The sequence below is a fragment of the Mastigoproctus giganteus genome, chromosome 8, assembly GCF_048544385.1.
Source record: "Mastigoproctus giganteus isolate SK-2022 chromosome 8, ASM4854438v1, whole genome shotgun sequence".
NCBI lineage: Eukaryota > Metazoa > Arthropoda > Arachnida > Uropygi > Thelyphonidae > Mastigoproctus > Mastigoproctus giganteus.
Genome location: NC_143582.1, coordinates 123,169,448 through 123,192,065, shown reverse-complemented (window position 1 = coordinate 123,192,065; position 22,618 = coordinate 123,169,448). Strand labels below are relative to the sequence as shown.

The window sequence follows — 22,618 nt, the reverse complement described above, 5'->3', positions numbered from 1 at the left end:
TATTAGAAATTTCAAACAAATCTTTTAAACCAGCGCCTTTGCTAGCTAAAAAACTTATCCTGCCAGTGCTATCACCAGTCTCGCTGAAGTGTTGATAAAGGAGTTTTGCCTTTTCACGAATGATGAGTGAATTTAACAGAATTTTATTTTGAGTTCGGTCTTCTATCCACAGATTTAAAGCCTTTTCCATTTTTTCTAATTTAACATCACAAGTTATAGAGCAAATTTTTGAAGCAATTAGTGCGTTTTCACGGACACTACGTGTTGGATTTTACGGTGGATTTTTTCTTCCGATTTTTTGATTAATCGTACTGTTGACTCTGATTTTATAATGTTTTGCCACTTTCACCATTAGAAAATTTGTCTAATAACTCAATTTTATTCGCTAATGTCATCACCTTCTTTGATATTTTCACATTTCCCTTGTTATTCGTAGCCATATTTTAGTACGGGTTAGAAAGAACTTGTCCACAATAAAGTCACTTCCTTCCGTTAACACACTCGAAAAAGTCCATTTTACACTGCAGAACGGTAGATTTATCACTTTTGTAAGCAAATCAATTTATAAATGGATAAATTTATTCAATTTATAAGCATATAAATTAGAAGCAAACGACGAAACCTTCCACGACAAGCGCACATGATTTTGTCACCCCTCTTCCCCCCACCCACTGAGTGCTGTTTTGACCAGGAAAGATAATTTTAGCCATGCCCATGTTTTTTTATGGCGGAAAATGTTCACGGCACTTTAAAATTCACATTTTTTTAGGTTTATTTATTAAATCAGCGACCGCGAATACATGATACCGCAAATAGCAGGGGTTTACTGTATATATTTAAAAATTAATTGTTATCCCAGTGTTAATAAACTATTTCAAAACCAACAGTTTCTTTTGCAAGCTGTATCTATCCTGTGAACAAATTATTACCAGTTCAAATGTAGTGAAATGTCACAACAATACAGGAAATGGCTAAATAACAAAATAAAATTGTCACCACTGCATAACACTGACACATATATATAGAACATTATGGAGATTGTAGAAAAATAAATGAGCAGATATACTTTTGTTATTACTTATTACTTTAAATGGCAAAAAGAAGTTACTAAAAAAAAAATAACTTTTGGAAGACATCTGTACGGCAAATTCTTATGATCTACAACTAGGTCGTAATTAGTGCACATAATTAATCCCACGAAGTGGTCACATTATTCAAAGTTATAATTATGTATAAAATATGGTAACTGGTTCCAGCTCGATGGAAATAGGCAATGAAAATTTTAAACATAAGTTTTTATATGTTTATTAATGAAATATTACAGTAAAGGATAAAAAGAATATACTTATAATTTAAATTTATTGTACAAAGTCATAGAATACTGTAATTATAGAAAGCAAAATAATTTCTAAATATCATCCTAAAGGTAAGCTTACACTGATGAAAACATCTTTATTGTCATTTAAAATATTTTAGCTGTTTTCTCTTTCTTTAAATTTTCATATATATGCTGGTAGATGCAGAGTGCTTTATCCACATCTTGGCGAATTTGCATGCTTCGATTGAGGTTAGGGTCAGCATCCATAATTTTTTGCTTCACAACTTCTACAGCTCAAAAGATATCTTTGAATTCCTTGAGAGTAAACTCCTTCATTTGCACATTTTCTCATTCTTCGGCATCATTTTCAGCTTCTTCAAATGCTCTTTGTTGATCTAAAAGCAGATCATCATCAGTCAATACTTCCGAATGTGAACTGAGCAGTTCCCAAGCATCGTCATTTTCAGCTTCTTCAAATGCTCTTTGTTGATCTAAAAGCAGATCATCATCAGTCAATACTTCCGAATGTGAACTGAGCAGTTCCCAAGCATCGTCATTTTCTAGTTCATCAAATCCAAGTTTGCTTCCAATATTTGTTATTTCTTCTATAACAGTTTTTTCTTCGAAACCACTACTATTTGCGCAATGTGGCAAAATGCACTTCCACATGTTGTTTGCAGTTATTTGTTGCCAAGCATGCTGAATATTTTGCATGTCTAATGTTATAATTTTTCCAGAACGTTGTTAAAGAAATTGCATTGTCTCCTTTAGTTTTAGCAATTGCCTGTTTAAATGTTTTTCTTATGTAGTAGGCCTTAAATGTTGCAATGGTAACTTGATCCACGGGCTGCAACAAAGATGTTGTGTTTGGCGGCAAAAAATTGACTTTTACATTTTCACATAATGAACCAAGTTGGATGACCTGGAGCATTATCTAAAATCAGTAAGACTTTAAATGCGATGTTGCTTTCCTTGCAATATTTTTCAACGGATGGGCAAAAATAGCTCGAAATCAGTCAGTGAATACAGCTTTGGTCACCCATGCTTTCTTATTTGATTGCCAAATAACTGGAAGTGATCTATGATTGTAACCTTTTAGAGCGTGAGGATTTGGAGACTGATAAACAAGCATCCGTTTCAATTTAAATCACCTTGTGCACTGCCTAAATCTAGGTTGAGTTTTTTTCTTTCTTAGAAATGTAAGTTCTGGAAGGCATCCTTTTCCAGAATAAACCAGTTTCATCCATGTTAAATGTTTGTTGATCAGTGTATCCACCATCTTCGATTATTATTTTTAAAACATCAGGATATTTAGATGCTGCGTCCTCATTTGCACTGTCTGCCTCACCAGTAATTTTAACATTATGCAGCTCAATTCAATTTTTAAATCAATCAAACCAACCAACACTTACACTAAACGTTTCTTCTACATCATTATTTTTTTCTTTCACGCTCTCTCTCTCTCTCTTAAACAAATTTAAAGCTTTTGTCTGAATGGCTGTTCTGCTTAGGAGAATGCGTTTTTGATTGCAATCCTCAATCCATACAGCTAAAAGATGCTTAATTTCTATCATTGTAACACTTCTATTCCTTGTGGATGTTTGCAAACCAAAAAAGCTGATGCAACTTTACCTTTTTCTTTTATTTCCCCTGCATGTTTTATAATATTCCATACGGTAGGTTCAGGCATTCCGACATATCCTATTTTAGAGTTGCTATGGCCACGTTCATGTCATTCAATCACATAAAATTTTTTCTCTAATCTAATAACGAGCCTCTTCTTTTTTGCGCTTGTAGTGTTTTCATCTGAAGGAATCTTCCTTTTGACCATTTTGTTAAGGGCACTTCTTAAAACGATTTATTTTTTTAAATCGTTTTAAGAAGTGCCCTTAACAAAATGGTCAAAACTAACATATATTACAACAGACAGCAGCTCACATAAAGATAAATAAGCGTAGACAAGTCACAGCGTCTAAAATCCTAACGGTAGGGTTACCATCTTCTGCACTCATAAAAAGAGGACATTTACATGTTTTGGGGTGAATAAAAGAGGACAAAAAGTTCATCTTGGATTAAAAAAAGAGGACAGAAAAGAGGACAAATATATTATGCAAATAATAAAATAAAGACAATGTAAACCACGTTTACTGATGTTTAGGATTAGTACATTCATATTTGTCTTGAGAAATTATTTCTTTCAATAGCTCTGAATTGCCTCTCAAATATGTGTAAAAATAAATGCATGACATATGTTTGAAATTGTACTGCAAAAACAAAATACCTTTAACAGAATTGACATTTATCCTATTCCTTTCTTTCATCCACTGACTTTGCATTAAAGAGAATACTTTCTCTACATTTGCATTGTGAGGAGGAATTGCAAAGAAAAACTGGGCAATTTTCAACAATTCTGAATGGAATTCAATATTTTTTGAATTACTAAAATATTTGGCCCACTTGTCATGTATAAGCGTGTTTTTAAAGTCTTTATTATTCATTTGACCCTCAAAAAATTTCTTCAAATTGTTAAATTGGTCAAAACACTTAACATCATCAATTGTTACCCCTTTGTCAATCAAGTAGGAAATAGAACATTCTACATCGTTCCAGCTTGGTACTGCATCCATTTTCATCCACATAAAACAGGAAATGGATTCCATATGGTGAAGCCATTTATCTAAATATTCTATGCAATTTCTATACAGATTTTTTTGTATCACTAGAAAATTTTTCACATTCAAGTACAAGTCCTTCATCATGTTTTTTGTATAGCATTTCCTTTACTCTTAATGGCATGAAGTTGTGATCCATCGAGATAATTTCTTTCACTGAGACTAAGACATCTAGCACTTCTGCAGCTGAGTTACTTTTCAATTCGTTGTATTTGTGTATGGAATACACTCATCAGTGATTGCATGACCCAAAGATGAACCTTATTAAATCCATTTTCAAAGAACCTTTTAATCACAATGGGAGGTTTTTCTTGGGACAGAAAATAAGCCTGTAAAGCTGGAAACATATCTATGAGCCTTGCGATGCTTGGAAATAATGAAAGCCATCTCGTCTTGCTGTGAGAAAGGAACTGTCTATATTCAATCTCAACAAACTCACAGTATTCCTTAAGCTCTTCAGTCCGCACTGTATAATTATGAAAATACTGGTAAATTTTAAAAACAATGTTCTCTACATCAACTTTCCAAAGTTCTACGGCATTCTGAAGACAATTGTTCAAAATATGTGCAGGGCAGCCCACTCCAATCAAAGTTTTGTTATGCAACAATTTCTTTATTTTGCAAAGACATTATTCCCTTCTTCATTTCGTCTCAGTCCTCCAAACATTGTATTGCAATTGTCCCCAGTGAATGCAATACGCTTTTCACACAAACCATTTTTTTCAAGCGTTTCTTTAACATACGCAGAAATGGTATCTGCAGTCTCGTTAGGCATCTTCTGTAATTCAATTAATTTTGTTTGTAACCCTCCTTCATTTACATCAAAATACCGAATAATTAATGGGAAGATTTTTTCAGAACCCCACAGTATGCAATTTTATTTTCTTTTAAAGTTTTTACAGTAACATTAAGAGAATGATTTGCAAGTACAAAGTTTACAATGGCTTCTGTCTTGGTTCTAGCACAGGAAAATCTTTTTGCTATCTCAGAATCAAAAAATACATTTTTTAACATGGCAGCTGCGCAATCCATTGATTTGTAACTACTATGATGTTTAACAGTGCGAAAAGCAAAGGTACCCTCTGCAGCAGCCAGATCATATTCTATTTTACCGACAGCTTTGACAAAAAAATCTGTCACCTTTCCCGAAGAGGCCTCACCTTGAACTGCTTTCTTGTGCTTCTCAGTTTCAATGTGATGCTTCAAATCACCAACCCCTTTATTGGCTACTGAAACATATGTCCCCATTCTACAAACTTTACATTCTGCTTCCCATTCCTCTCGGCCAGATACAAAACATGGAAATTTGTTTTTCATCTCTTCTGTAAACATGCACTTCCTTTTAGGCATTTTAGGGGAAGTATAGTCTTTATAATATTAATTTTATAATTGAAATAATAATAAATATTTTTTATTGTAAGTAGTGAAGCATAAATTTTTATTAAGGTTAAGTTATGTTTTACATTCACAACTAAACTAACCTAATTGCAGAAAAGTACCTACAGGTATAAAGATGGATAAAAATATTTTTGTAATTAAAGTGAAAAATGGTTTTTTAAAAAAAGGTAAACTTTGGTATTAACCCGGTCTAAGTCCGCCCTGTTTTTGTCTAATTTTTAACCCTAACTTGAAAGTTGCTCCCCCCGAAGAAAACTAATAATTTCCATAATTTCTACTCAATTTACAAAATTGAAACTCTCAATATACATAAACAGAAGTATATTCTTTGATTTCCTACCTTTAGCGCGCTCGGCAAAAACTATTAATTCACCTCTAAAACAGCAAAAATGTACGATCACATTTCAATTTATTAAATTTTGATGTCGGCAAAACAAGATCCAAGCTTTGAAAATAAAACGCGTTACAGCATTAGTTCAAAAATTCGCGCGTCAGCTCGGCACCTCTGGCTAAAACGAATCAACACACGCGGAGAGATAATTGACTGGTCAAGCTTATGTCATTAGCGTTACCAAGGTGATCCAAGGAGAAAATAAAAAAGTAAACGACTTTCGTGGAAAACAAACAGCTGAGCATCATTACTTGCGAACACTAATTTGCATGGCTCTCTCACAACAGTTGCTTTACTGCTTTTCGCAATTGTTGTACGAAAGAATTGCAATGAATTGGTTTTGAAGAACAAAAATATCTTCTTTCTTTTCTTCAGTATGTATTGTATCTACTAACAAAAAAATCAAGGAAATTCATCTATTGGAAGCTATACTGGAAACAGAAGGAAAATAAAAACTGTCAAAAACTGATCACCACAATGCGCATTTCATAAAAAAAAAAGAAAAAAAAGTTCGCTTTATTGTAATTGTTTCTAGAGGACTAAATCAGAACAGCAGTTTCATGGATGTATATTTGATCTTCTTACGAACTTTCAAGAAAATATTTCTATTCATAGCTGCGTTATAAACTTCGAAAACTTGTGTCGAAGGAACTTCACATGCATCTCACCTGGTGTACAAACGGGGAAGAAAAAAAAAAAAAAAAGTGCTGCTAGTAACAGATTGTGAGAACAATCCGTTACTCTTAGTGAGGGATTGGAAAATTGTAATTGTTACTGAATACTTCAATATTTCCTTGATATGCATTTGATATCATCAAAAAATTTCAAGAGAAAAATTGAATTTTCATTATCACACAACGCCCGAAAAATTCACCATAAAATGTCATGTGTTGCAATGCTTGAATTCCATTCTGACTTTATTACAGCTGCAACTGTAATAAAGTCAGCTCGCTTGCACTGACAGAGTAGCTGTTCACCGAATGAAGAAAAACAGGGTTCATTTCCCTGAAATTTCCAATTCCCTTATTTCACTCGGGGGGGGGGGACTCCTTAGGGGAGGGAGTCCACCCTTTCTAGTCCGACCCTAGGGAAAGAGAGAGAAATAAAAATACCCTTTTGGTGGGGAGAAGGCCAAGAGATTGTCAAAGGTCCAGAGCGCTAACTTTCATTTATTTTATTTATTATTATTTAAAATTTATTATTATTTATTTATTTTATTATTATTTTTTTTTTTTTCTTGTGTTGTTCTAGCAATCCATCCTGGATTGGGGCTTCCCTGGGTCGGGATAGTGCTTCTCCTCTTTTCTCCTTCCCTCTCTTATACAAGTTTTTCTTTCCTCCCTGGGAAACTAGTTCCCCAGGGAGGAGGGCGTGCAGATAGTAGGGGAGACCTTGCCCTCCTGCTAGGGACGAGTACCTGGAGGCAGTCGTCCAGGTGATCACTGCTTCCAGGTAGCCAAAATGCCCAAATACAACATCACAATACAGAACACACACAATAAGCTCACAAACAGTTTTTCCCGTGCGGGATGAAAAATTTTTTTCTCTCTATCTTGCCTCCCTTTTCATCTGTCTTCATCCAACATGGGATATTCCTAAGCGGGATGATTTTTTTTTTTCACGAAACACACTGGCCTTACCCTGACAATGCGTAAAAACTGAACAGAGCAAAGAGGCCGAGATGAACTTTTGTTCTAGGAGCCACCCATACAAAAACAAAAAATAAATAAATAATAATAATAATAATAATAAAACAGCTTTGCAGCTCTAAGTCAGCTTCATCCTAGGATGCCGAAACTGCAATTGTTTTAGAGAACAATATTTTGCATTTTTACTTTCTAACATTATTTTGCATTATAGCTCTGTTACAATATTTTGCTTCATTTCTTTATATTATTGCTGTAGCAAACGATATCGGTGTGCATGACGTTTCATCACAGATGCTGGAGTTCTAATTAGTCAGTTCATCCTAGGATGCAGAAGTACTAATTAGTCTGATTTTGGTCTGGCGCACATTTGAGAAATCCACATTGCTTTACTGCAATTGTTTTAGGGAACAATATTTTGCATTTTTACCCTAGAGAGAGAGAAAAATAAAAGTATTTTTTCTTTTTTTGTGGGAAGAAGGCCAGGAGGTTGTTAAAGGTCCAAAGCTAACTACTTGGCAATGTTATAATAAATGAAATACAAATCTTTTTCAATTTTAGAAAAAATAGTGTAATCATTAATTATTAGTAAACAATATTATATTATTACATGTATGAAATGCAAGTAATTTATAAATAAACAATGTTATCATGAATAATGTTTGTGTTCAGTGTATTCCTATGCTGTGCTATTGAATTGCAATATGCAATGTTGCATGTGAAAGTTTTGTTCCACAGAATGGTTGTTTCCTATTACTGAGTTTGATCTGAAAAGCTTTCCAAAATCTGATTGCATTCTCTTTTTTATTTTTGATTAGGGCATACTACTTTTTTTTTTTAATTTGTCTCTTGTTTATGACATTCTAATGGCTGTAATTTATTGATATTTCTACCAAAAAAAATGAAAAAAAGTAAATTTTGGCTTGTATTTTTAATACAGCAAAGCAAAATGAAGTTCAAATAAATATCTTTATTTTTATAATAATATGTTAACACTCATATTTACATTCAGCATAAAACATAATATTAGAACTGAAACTAAGCTGGTATATGGTTCATCAGTACATATTTACATTCTGCGTATAACACAAATAGTGCCCAGGTAAAAACAATCAGATGGCAGCAGTTGGTGTTTGTCCAATAGATCAGCATCTTTCGAAAACAAGAGAAGCAAAGTTCTGAAAGCTGGAATGAATTTCTTTGTTTTCCACAAGATGATGTTCCAATCCAGGATGAAAATCTCTAACACAATTTTTTTCTCAAGTCCTCATAAATGTCACAGTCAAATAACACATGCTGTCAGTCTTCACATTGTCCGCAAGAGCAGAAGTTAGTATGAAAAAGTCCGAATATGCACAGTTTATAGTTTAGCAACAGTGTCCAGTGATGAGATATGACTTCTGCATCGATAGGGAGAACCATTATCTTCTGCCTTTATCCGTTAGGTAGGTAACCTCTGGAGAAAACTTTCTAGTAACCTGCCCGGTCAGCGATATGTCCCATTGTGTCTGTCATAAGGTAGAAAGTTTGTTCCTGTTGTTTTTCTTCTCACCTTAGATGTTATGATTATTCATGTTGATTCTAATATCAAAGAAGTCGGTTGGAATTGTTTGTTTTCAATCTGTAACACAACCCTCTGTAAACTACGTAAAGATCTAGTGGAATAGATCCTGCCAGCACTTGAAGAGCTAATAAAACTGTACAAGAGGCACGCATCAGGGCTAGTAGTATGCTCCTTTTTATAGAAATTAATTTATTTTGAAATGTTTTATTCTGTAACCTCTGAAACCAGACTCCAGCGCTGAAGGTTACAATATGGATGCCTTATTGGAACTTCAGCATCCACTGATGAAGATGACTGCCGAGAAAGTGAACATCACAACAGCACAGACAAAGCATGACTATATCGGAAAGAATAAAGTCACCGAATGAAGAAAAACTGCTGGCCTCCAAAATATCCACACAGCCCAGAACATTATATGTCATCTGCCAGGTACAAGGGCTGCAGCAAGAACACCAATCACTATAGGATTGTCCTTTCGATAATGTAATGTTAACCCAGATAGTGATTCACTCCAGATGTTAGAAGAACAGACAACAATGAAATTAGCTTTCTAACAAACTTTTTAGGAACGTATCATGCAGCAAGTTAAAACTTGGAAAATATGTGGAATAATAATGGTTGGTCCGAAGTAACAGACTCAAAAGAGGAAGAAACAGACCGATTAGCAGCATTTACAGATTTTTTGGTTTTTGTTTTTAGATAGATGCCGAAGAAATTACATAGTGCTGTAATATCCTGAAGATAAACAGCTAGTTTCATTCAACGATAAATGTTCTTTTTTTCCCAAATATGTACCAGTAAAATCGCAAAATGTGAACTGCATACTACATTATGCTATGCAAATATGATTTTATACACAAAGAATATGGAGATTTATGTTGAAAGACAACAGCCAGACAACTTTTCAAGGACGTCCAGATGTGATGAATCAGCTTGTTTGCCCTATTGAAGAAACTAATCACAATATGCTCCTATAACAACTGGTTCTAGCAGTCTTTGTCTTTGACTACTAAAATTTTACAAGGAAACACTGTTTGTTGGCTCGCTGAAAAAAAAAAAAAAAAAAGAGAGAACTGCCAGCTGAATATCACAAAAAAAACCAGAAATGTGCTCCTACACAACCCACTTTGACAGCTCTATAGATAGCAACGGTGGTAACAGTAGAAAGCCAGAAATTACGCTTCAATATGATCGAATGTGGAAGACCCATAGGATGAAACGTGATCTACTTCATGTCTCAGGAAAGCAGAAAATGACCAATGGCGTTTTTTTTTGGATTCCTGACGTTTCAGGAATTAATGCCATAAACAACCCGCAGAACAAAAATCCAGAAGTGAATAATACACACGAAGAGCTTCTCATAGCGATTGGCATCAGTAGTGAAATCACACAACTCTAAAAAAGAGTAGCCATTCGGTCTCTGCCAAAACTACTTCATGTAAAAGCTGCAGAAGTACAGTTGCATCCAGCCAAAAGAAGATTTCTGATCCTTCTGAAGTGTACACACCTAAACAAGAAGCTATGCTAATACTAATCCCTAAATATAATCCCTATGCTAATATAATCCCTAAATGAATTTAAAAAAAAAAATTAACGTGTCAATCTAATCTCTAGCAATAAAAATAATGAGCTATGTTTAGCTAATCTCTAACTAAATAAGGAAGATGTGGTAACCTAAACCTAAATGAATAAAAAAAGATGTGTCAACTTAATCTCTAAGTTAATAAAAACAAATAAATGTGCTAATGTAATCCTAAACAAATAAAAAAAACTGTGCTAGTGTAATCCTAAAGGAATATAAGAAAAGTTGTGTAAATTTAATTTCTAACTGAATAAAAAAAGTGTGCAAATTTCCATTAGTAAACCGAAGTGAATGAAAAAGTTGTATTAGTCTTATTCCTAAATGAATATATATCTGTAATAGTGTAATCCCTAAATGAATACGAAGAAGCTGTATCAAGCTAATTTCTAAATTAATTAAAATAAAAAAAAAATCTGAACTTATCTGCTTGAATAATGAAAAGCTATGCTGAATTCTAAATATAAACTAAATCTACTTTGTCATAATGTACAAGTGCACCAGGAAGATAGAATAAAACTAAGGCCTTCTGCATTATGTTTCTCAAACTAACTTGCAAGAAACACCCCACTTCTGAAAGAATGTCTCATAAGAAGTGACCTGCTGAAAAAGTTGTAGTAACGACACACACACATTTGTAGACTATTTTATTTAGCTGTATTGTTTTATATTGGCATACATAATTTTTGCTACGTTTGTGTATATAAATATAGATATAAATTATGTATGCTAATATAAAGCAGTTTAGCTAAATAAAAAAAGCCAACTTGATAAGTGCGTATTTTTAGTCATCACTGTCACACTACTTTGAACATTTTCTTTAGGTATCTTCCCAAAACATAATTCACAGATAGTCTTCGAGTGCTCCTTACAAACTCGTTCTAAACATGCTTTGCAGAATTTCTTTGTTTTACGATCTTTCTTCCTGGGACACTTGTAACATCTACCTGGCTTAGGTGGACACTGTTGGGAAGGTCCAGGAATTTCTTCTGGTGGAATACAAGCATATTTCGCTGCTTTCACACGGAGATATTTTGGAAGAGTTACCGTGGCCGCTCTTTTACAGAGCTGTGGATTCACTAAACTTTTTCCAATCTCTGCGAGAAACTCGCTTCAAGGGAGTCTCACTTCTGGATTATTGCTACGGGAAATAGCCAAGGCGTTTATTCCAGCAATGTTCAAAATCCTGTGGAAAAGTACCATTGGCCACCTTCTGGTTTTCCGATAAGTAGTATACGTTCCACACATTTCATCCAAGACATCAACTCCACCTTTGGTCATATTATAAAACGTAATAATTTCCGGCTTTCTTTTGTCGCCACTGTCAGGATCTATAGTATCGTCGTGGTGCTTAGTCGATATTAGGATCACATTTCTGGTTTTTTTTTTGGTACATAGGACACAACTGTGGTCTGATCTTGGAATGCGAACAAACTACTAGTCGGCTCGCATTCCTTCACATTGACCAATTCAGCTGGTAGCTCACGTTTATTTTTTCTTAGTGTGCCAACAAGAGTAATGTTTTTTTCTCGTAATTTAGAAGCCAGAGGCACACTGGAGAACCAATTGTCTATGGTCAAATTACGGTTGGTTCCTTCAATTGGGTGAACAAGCTGCATCACCACATCGAGGGGCGAATTTGACAGGGCATATGGCCCAGGAGGTTGTCTCCCCACATAAACTTCCATATTGAACGTGAAACACATCTTAGCATTGGCTAATGTAAATATTTTCAGTCCATATTTTGCCGGTTTACTTGGGATGTATTGAAGGAATGAGCATCTATCCTGAATGGCACTAATTGTTCATCTACAGTTACATACTCCAAAAGTGAGTAAAATCTCTGGCATCTCTCCAAAAACATGAAAAACATTTCACGAAACGCTGCAAGTCGGTCCGATTCTTTTCTAATGTGTCTACCACTCTTGCTATCGAATCGCATAGCCCGAAGGAGGAATGAAAACCTCTTATGGGTCATAACCGATGACAGCAATTCCGGACCAAGTCCATCTTTACGCCCCATATGTTCCGCTTTTATCCCTGCTAGCCCAGACATTCCTGATAATATTAAAATACCTATCAAAGCTCTCATTTCGTCGTTATCTGTTCTTCTAGCATCCTTGGCCAACGAAAAATTAGAAGATATTTTATCAACATATTCGTTAGTATGTTTCACTATATGGGTTATCATTTCATTATCGAAAAATAATAAAAAACAATCAATTGGTGATTTGGCGGACTTACCTGCAGCCTTCACACCTGGTAAATGAATAATGTTACCTCGAGCTGCATGAATATTTAAACAAGGGGCAACTTTCCTGCACACCGTGCTTTTATCTTTCCCGATATAAACATCCTCCTCCAGCTGCTCCCAGTCGCTGTCACTGCCATCGCTTGTCTCAGTGCTACTCCGATGGTCCATTTCCTCACAGAAGGAGCTATCATCTTCTGATGATGACTGCTCATCAGCTGGCCTTTCTTCATAATTCCCTTCCAAGTAACTCCTATGCATGTTCTAAGGTAAATCTAAAATCTAAATATGAAATCTAAGTCTGAAATCTAAGTGTGAAATATCAATGGTTGTCACTACTTAAATTGAAGTTCTCGAGTTGCGCAGAATCAAGAAATGTGGAAAATCCGTTGGGGGGGGGGGAGAATACCATTAGCAACTCTTTCTTGTAGTGAAAATAATTTGTTTGGTGGAGTATGTGTTTTCGCCTTCTACATATGTATAATTGTGAAAACTTCTTTGCGGTAAATTCAGCAAATAGTAGTCAATAATCCTTCTGGAAATATTGGGAAGTGTTTCATTCTAACCTTACGGTAAGATCAAATTATAGTACAGTAATCCTTTATTGCATGGAAAGTAGCTGTCATCTAGAAATAATGTCAGGACAGTAACAATAAGCCTATGCAGTTAGAACAGGTGTTTTGTTCTGAGAGTCCGTTGCAGTAGAATCAAAGAGGAAGTTACCCTTCATGTTACCGACAGTAATTCGTTACGGTAGGGGAGATCAAAATCTTACCGTAAGATCAAACCATAGTACAGTAATCTTTTTTGCATGGTAGTAGTTGTCATCTAGAAATAATGTCAGGACAGTAACAATAAGTGTATGCAGTTAGAACAGATGTTTTGTTCTGAGAGTTTCTTGCAGTAAAATCAAAGAGGAAGTTACTCTTCATGTTACCGCAAGTAATTCGTTACGGTAGGAGAACATAAACTGTCTTCTGTTCGACAGATATCGGTATTTGCAATATTCCCAAAGGGGAATAATTTCAGCTTAGAAGGGACAATGGACGGCATTCAATCCCCTTTTCGTCAATTGGATATACTAGCCATATTGGAAGCTGGATTATACATTTCAAACATCACTTGAATGCAAATGACTACACAGTTACTTTGGACTGACCTGATGTCTTCGGGTAAAATCAGTCTTTTTGTTGTAATTTTCCCAAATGTAATTGTATTCAAACAATTTTCCCAAATTGTTTGAATACAAACAATTTGGGAAACAATTTTTTCCCAAACAATTTTCCCAAATTGTTTGAATACAATCACATTTGATTTTACAAAATTACAAAATACAATTACAAAAAAAAATATTCCTGTGTTCAAACAAATTTCCCAAATTGTTTGAACACAGAAATATTTTTATTTCCAATGTGTATTTTACTATCGTATCCTTTCTTCAATATGTATTACAATACATATTCTGTCTACTGACACAAAATCAAGAAAATTCAACTGAAAGCCCCAGTAGAAACGGGGAAAAAAAAAAAAAAAAAAAAAAACACTTTGCTGTACTAATTGTTTTAGGGAACAGTATTTAGCATTTTTACTTTCTAACAATATTTTACATTATTGCTCTGTTACAATGTTTTGCTTTGTTGCTTTACGTTATTGTTGTAGCGAACAATATCGTGCACGACATTTCATCACAGATGCTGGAATTCTAATTAGTCAGTTCATCCTAGGATGCAGAATTACTAATTAGTCTGATTTTGGTCTGGCACTCATTTGATAAAAAATCCAGAATAATTCCTCTGGAAATATTAGCTAGTGAACTGCATTATAAATTTCAAACATTGCTGTATTGCTTATCCTTTGAGTGACCGCATGTGTTTGTCTTGTACAATTGTTTTATTGTGGACACTTTCTTCCAGTCAGTAAAATCATTACGTTGGGGGAAACCGTTTTTGCTCCTAATTGATGTAGCACTTTCGAATTTCGCAAAGTGGATTATTTGAACACAACATACATTAGAAGGTAAAAGAGTTGATAATTGATGGGCAGCATTCCGACAAACAAATTTGCTGTTTATATTCCGTGATGACCACACGGTCAGAGATCCCGAAATAGAGCAAGAGAGAGAGAGAGAGAGAGAGAGAGAGAGAGAGAGAGAGAGAGAGAGAGAGAGAGAGAGAGAGAGACAGCGAGAGAGAGAGAGAGAGAGAGAGAGAGAATACAAGAAACCGCACTGCATTTAGCAGTCACCGACTCATCTGCCAAAAACCACAGTAAAACAATAAAGGTGATGGGGAGTAAGTCTATTTGTCAGCGGAGTTTATCTGTTTATTGCAGCTCAGAACAGCTTTATGACCGTGGATAGTGAATTTATTCAGCTTCTGAACTAAAACTGAATTTCTCCCTTTGCGATGACATCAAAACATAACAAGCAAATATCTTCTAACAATACTTTTTGAGCAGCCGTTAGCCGCAATCTGTTAGCTTTGTATTGTTTGAAATCTTGCATTTTTGTGAAGAATACATATTTCAAGAAATAACCCGTTATTCATAGCATATGATTTTTTTTTCTTTCCTTCGATGCACCAGTTTTCGAAGTTTATAACACAGCTATAAATAGAAATATTTTCTTGAAATTTGGTTAGAAGATCCAACCCAGGAAACTGCTGTTCCGATATTGTTTACTAAAAACAATTACAATAAAGCAAACTTTTTTTTTTTTTTTATGCGCATTGCAGTGTATCAGTTTAACACCAGTTTTTCCCATTTACAACAGATGAATTTCCTTGATCTTCTGTTCGTAGGAGCAATACACGTTGAAGATAGGATATACGATCTGTTCACCTTTCATAAACTGTTATTGTTACTGTATCGCTTTATTGCTTCTTATGTCAAAAACAGTAGCTCCCGTTCGTCTTTTGTTTATTTACACTTCTCCCTTTCCGTCTCAATGTAGCTGTACGGGTGACGTGATATATACTTCCCACGCTTCACTCGTATTCAGGCGGAGTTGTTTATCAGAACTGCTACTCTCTGTAAAAAGAAATTCGCGCGCTTTACACCAAGAAATGAATCAAGTGTCGGGTTTCATAAGCTCTAGGATGGTTAGGGCGGGGGTAAAAAAATTAATTGAAAAGGCCTAAAAAAATGCATACTTGATGTCACATTTTTGTCATCTGCGTGAAATTCAATAGAATGTTTTGAAAATTTAAGTGGGAAAATCCAAGAAAACAGTTCTGGTTCCAACTATAGCGAGTTTCAGTTTTTACTTTAATTGCTCTGTAATTAAAGTAAAAATTATAGAATTAACTTGCTGAACCCAGTTGGGGCTGGTACGTACCCCAACGGACAGGGATATGGTTAAATAAACTAGTGTCTGCCTCTTGATTGGATCGTTGATAAGTATACCAAATTTAGTGGACAGTACGCAACTTTCGATCAATTTGGTGTGCACACAGCTCAAATCCACATTTTCATATGCTGCAATCAATTTCTAGAGAAAACAGTCCCTCTAACTGTCAATATTTATTTGACATGCTGGAATTCCCTATATCTTTTTCTAGCACACCATCTGATCTCCACGTGTTATCTACTCTCTAAACCAAAATATTGTATTGCTAGACTATATAAAATTTATATTTGTGTAAATTCTGAAGCAGGCGTTGGTAACAATCTCAATGCACTAAACTGAGCGTCGTTGGGGTCTTCCGCCTAATTGTCAACACGGAAATTCGAATTGAAGAATCGTCTCCTCCGAAATCCGAAAGAACTGAATCCGAAAAAGATTCTGTATAACATAACTTCGTAGTTTCATCGAGCTTGCATAAAAAAATGCCGTATAATATAAAAATTTGGACATTTAGACAAAGTTATAAAAATCTACCCGAACAAAAATTTTAGACAAAAAATCCGGACAAATCCGGTTAAAAGAGGATGGATGGTAACCCTACCTAATGGTAACCTCAACTGCACATGCACTAGCCATACATTAACTGAATTTTGGTTGGCATTAAACGTGACCTGGTATCGCTATAAAATTTGCAATAAATCAAATATTGCATTATTCGAAATCGCGTTAATCACGACCCAGATGTATTTAAAACAATGGGTAACTGAAATGAAAAATGTCTTATGTTATATTACTCAGAAGAATATAAAAATTAATAAAAATAAATAGTTAATATGATACAGAACATATACATACTTTGCTTTTGACTTTCCCATCTCTGTCTGCAAAATTAAATAATGAAATTTATCAGAACCAATGAAACCATTTTAATTTTCATGAAGTATAATTTTTGAAAACTTTTTAAGCATAAATCTATTTCAGCATTTCCTAACACATGGGTTACCAGAATCTTGAAAATTTTGTTATCATTATTATTATTATGCTATACAGGAAACACTAGCATTTCAACTATACAGCTATACAAAACCAAAAGCAGTAAAATTATTAAATGTTCAAGAGAAATATTCAGAATTTAACATGATAAATTAAAATAATACATGCAAAGTTTGAGGGAATGTCATGGCTTGTGGGTAGAACTGCTTTGGCAGTTATACCCACAAGCCATGACATTCTCTCAAAAAAAAATTCTATGCACAACTTGCAGAGATGTCTGTAACTGGACATAATACAGTAAAAAGGGGATGTCTTTATGCTTCATGCAAATAGTGAGTAGATTACGCAAAAATTCAATCTTCTTGATGTGCAAATCAGATATGGAAACTTGAAGAAAAGGGTTAATGCCTTGAGAGAATTAAAATAATCGACCCATTATGCACTCACATGCCCAACTCAATACTAGAAGCTATACTCGTTAGCATTAGTTGAGACATATGATGCAAGAAAGCAAGAATATACAGTATTGGCTAGTTCAGCCTTAAATTTATTTAAGCTATCAACTTCCACAATAACAGATGGAAGTCTGTTCCAGCAATCAACTACCTGCTGGCTAAAGGCAAATATCCGCACATCTATTCTACAACTGTCTTTCCTCAATTTGAGTTTATGCCTCCTCGAGTTCGTAACTTGAGCAAGAGGAAGAATCCCATCAGAATTGAACCTGCTCAACCCATTCAAGGCCTTATATACCTCAATCAGTTCACCATGCAGGTGCCAAGTCTCCAGATGCTGCAATTTGCAGAAATTAAGCCTTTCTTGGTAAGAGGACCCCTTCGTTCCCTTCACAATCTTGCTGCCTTTCACTGTACTCGTGCAAGCAATACTATATCCTTCCTAAAATGAGACCTCCAGACCTGGATGCAGTACTCCAGCCGTGGCCTCACCATTACTTTATACAAAGGGATAATCACCTCCTATTCCCTATTAGCAAAATTGCTGTATATTTCGGAGCAGTGCAGACTATCTGCACTTCTCAGAAAACTTCATATCTGACTGCACAATTATTCCAGCTCTTTTTCCTTTTCTACCACTCTAATTGTAGTACCACACAGTCGGTACGTTTCTCTGGGGTTTCTTCTACCCATATGCAGTATAGACACTCCCCGGCTTATGTAATACTGAACTACGGAAATTCAACTTTAGATAAGTTTTTGCCGGCCGGTGCAAAGTTAAAAAAATCGTGGAAACATATTTTGCATCCCGCAGGAATAAATGGAGGTATTGTGAAAATATCGTAATGTGAACCCAATAACACATTTTTTTTTTTTTTTTTTTTTTGGTAATTTGTTTTTTTTTTTTTTTTCCAAGACCTCGGGAGTTCAAATTTTCGCTATATAACTAAGCCGTTTATCTCTCTAAAACGTCATTCTTATAATGGAAATTGCACTACACAATTTCATCGTTATCATATGTTCCATTAATTGATAAGAATCAATTTTGAAGGCCTTTGTGATATTTTTCTAAAACACATTTCTGGAGGTCACCACCATAAAACAATTTGCAATTTGCAGGTTTATTGGGCTTTTCTATTAGTGCAATCTATTATAAATGGGTAGTAAACTCGATCTTATTGCATTTGCAATAATACTGATAACTAGAATTCTGTGGGTTTTACGTTACGGTATTATAATGAAATAAGTTCCCCTTCACTGAAATCTTCAATCATATAAAAAACAAATAAATTTTCAGAATCTTCTCTTCACTGCTATTTACTTATTACAATGGTGAAGGGAAAGGGACCAACAGAAAGTGCAAGTGCTGGCAGTGCTAGGAAACGAAACAAAATTGATTTAGAAATGAAGTTGATTTATTTATCATATGGCTTGTACAGTACACATGGAATCAAATTACATGACTCAAGAATGATGGATATAAAATTAAGTATAAATTAAATTAAATTAAATTAAATAGAAAAGAATCACAGATGAACACATTTAACTTATTTAAATAGTTAACTGCAATATGTTAAGGGCTTTAGCCTCAGGCTGCAAGAGATTTAGACAACGTACAAGTTAGTGCAAACACATCTGAATTTTTGCTAATTCAGAGTTTAGCTGCATAATAATATGATGCGTTTGCACTAACTAGTACATAGTCAACTGCTGCATTGGTCAACATTAATTAAATCTCCATCGTTTCCTTCATGCTCTCGCAAGGCACAGTCCTCTATTATGTGTTGGATGGTCTGTCAATCAGCTCTGCCGTCACACGTCGAGAAAGGAATTTTGCCCCACTTATAGAGAAGATCTGCACATCTACTGTACCATGTCCGTGCTCTGTTTAATGCTAGCCATATCTTACAAAGCTGGTCAAAACCAAGTGGTGTTTCAGAGATACAAGGCATGGTGTGACATCGAGGAGGGGAGTTTTGTAGCCACCCTTGTATCCAGGTATCCAGAAGGTTGAAACTGGCTTGTTGCGATGTTTTATCCGTCAGGACTGTTGGATGTGTGGAACAGAGCCTGTTCATTCCTAGGTCTCGAATGTCAGAGCTTGTTGGTAGTTCAGGATTGTCTATTATTTTTCTGTATTCTCTGATGAGGACACATTTTCTTCGGAGGTCTACTGGCGGGATGTGGCGCAAGATGGGTAGCCAAAAGGTAGGGCTGGACTTGTCTGTTCCAGTTATGATCATAGTGTTATTTAACTGTAAATCCGCTTTTTTTTTTGTGGTTACTGTTAAGCCAAACTGGAGCCCAGTACTCTGCAGCTGCATAGACAAGACCGAGAGCTGACGAATATAAGGTCGAGGCAGAGGAGCCCCATGTGGTGCTACACAGCTTTTGCAGAATGTTATTCCTTGTTTTCAGTATTGCTGCAATCCTTGTCAAATGTTCGCTGAAAGATAATGTTCTGTCTAGTGTGACACTCAAGTATTTCGGATATTTATTGTGGTTAAGACAGGCATTTTCAAAGTGTATGTTCAGCTCTCTAGTCGCCATCTTATTATTGAGATGGAAGCAAGATGCCTCAGTCTTGGCTGTGCTAGGTTGGAACCACCACCTGCAAAAGAATTTTCCCAAGGTGGATAAGGTCAGTTGTTCAAATCCCTTGTTTTTTCAAATGATTTGTGTCTCGTTGCTATTGCCTGATCATCCGCGTAGCCAAACTCTTTGGAGTGAGTCTCAGTCGTTTCTGCAATGTAAAGGCTGAAAAGTAATGGAGCAAGAACAGAGACTTGGGGTACGCCATTGCTGAGTTTCTTTTTATTGCTCATTGTGTATCCCATTATCACTGGAAAGTTCTATTTGTGAGTATGTTATCAATAAGTCTGGCAGTTGTTTTGCAGGGTATTGTATGGAGCATTTTATATATTAAGCTGTCTCCAAACAGCTGCATCACCTTCGATGAGCGATCAGAGAGAAAACTGGACAACCAATTACAAAAAACAGTTGGCAAACAATAAGATGGAAGCTTGCCAAACACGATCGAAAGCCTTTGAGATGTCAAGAGCAACTGCTTGTGTTTCACCGAACTTTTCCATTGAATTTGTCCATAAATGGGTAACATAAGTCAGAATATTACCAGTGGATCGACACTAACGGAATCCATACTGGCAGATAGTTGATCAGATGGAAAGTTTCTAGGTAGTTTAAGAATTGGTGGTTAATTGATTTCTCTATTACTTTAGAAAGAGTAGAAGTAATTGCAATGGGATGATAATTGGATGGGAGGGATTTGTCACCCTTTTTAGGAACTGGCTGGATATGAGCAAATTTCCAAGCAGAAGGAAAAACACCTTTGGAATAAGAAAGTGAAAAAAGGCGGCAAAAAAAAAAGATGAAAGAGATGGGGAAAGGTTGACTGGAACTTAGCTCTGGAGACTAAACATGGGTTCCACCACTTCAAGCCTCCAATAAGCAAAGTGGTGGTATTGCACCGGTTGATGAGAATCATCTACCACCTAGTATTGCCTGGTAACACAGAGGGGTGCCACACCTCGACCTCCGCTTACCTTGGGTCACACCTGAGTGGTCGCCCACAGTGTGCATGTGTATGGGGGTTATACCCAGGATTAATAACAGTCCCACCATTGTAAAGGTGCAAGTGGAGGATTTGGCTGTCACAGATGCCTGGATTTTGCCAAAATTGGGTCCACTTGACTTGAGTGTTACCTGAATCGTGGACTCCCAAGTAGCAAGTACAGCCTGTCTGGCATATCTGAGAGAATGTCTGTGACAACCTCAAGGACCAATAAGAAGAGAAACACGTGGATTAGGCAGCAAACTCAAGTAAAGGACATTCTTATCAAAACTAAAGAACAAAAATGGTCTTGGGCAGGACACATAGCTCTAAGAAATGATGGCAGATGGACCAAGAAAATAACAGAATGTACCCAAGAGAAACTAGAAGAAAACCTGGAAGACAACGACAGAGATGGACAGATGAAATTCAAGAGTTTGTGGGTAGTAAATAGATGGCCATTGCACAAAACAGAAGGAACTGGAAAGTTGCTGGAGAGGCCTTCATCCTGCAGTGGATGAAAATGGCTGATGATGATGATTATTGCTGACACAATGGCACTAACAGAAATTTGGTGTCACTCAAAAATAGGGGAAGATGAGCTTCAAGACAGAAGGGGTGAGAATTATGCTTCGTATTAAAAACAGCCTGAGCACAAGAAAAGTTTTCCAAGATTCAGAAATTAAATTTTGTTTTGTGAAGTAGTTAGATGCAATTTAAAATGAGGATGGTAGAATGCTACAGAATGATTATGATGGGAGCATTTAGATACAGATGGAATGGGGTGAGCAAGTCTGAATGTCTTATTATAGGTTATTTCAATTTGCCACTTACTGACCAGAGCAAATGGTAGGGGAAACTTGCCACAGGGAGAAAAATTTTTAAATATACTAGATAATTATTATTGTATCAGCATATTAAACGCTAGGAGTAAGAATATTCTGGAGCTGACCATAACCTGTAAACCAAATGACATCATAGTGCTAAAGTTATAGGAAGCATTAACATTAGCAAAGGCACATGATGCAAGAAAGCAAGCTATTATTAGGAAGTGATCATGGGAGCATAAAATAATAGTCAAGAAGTCAGTCGTGAATACAGTGAACTTTTGGTGCTCTTTTCTTTTGATCAATCCTGTGAAGTGGGTATTACATTTATAATATTTTCAAAGGGCACTATAAGTGCCCTTTGAAAGTTCCACAACAGGGGGTCATGTATACCATATAGCAAGAGGAGGACACTGTGATGGATGAATACAGAGTTGGCTAGTCTAACAGAACAGAAAAAATGGCATGGAAAAAGCACTGAATCATGTAACAGCTGCAAGTCAATCTAATAGTACTACAGAAAAGGTTGGCAGGAGCGGAATATAAGAAATCACCTGCTAAGAGAGCAAGGAATTGAATTTTTCTGTGTGCAAATGCAAAGATGAGAATG

General features: G+C 35.6%; 1 protein-coding gene across 1 annotated transcript in view; it reads right to left on the bottom strand.

Moving 5' to 3' along the window:
• Positions 1–22,618, bottom strand: part of mRpL33 (mitochondrial ribosomal protein L33) — a 131,586-nt gene that overhangs the window by 83,206 nt on the left and 25,762 nt on the right. The window contains exon 3 of the mRNA XM_090379672.1: positions 17,018–17,043. Coding sequence (XP_090235798.1) covers positions 17,018–17,037 — 20 coding nt within the window. The 5' untranslated portion in view covers positions 17,038–17,043. The remainder of the gene's footprint in view (positions 1–17,017; positions 17,044–22,618) is intronic.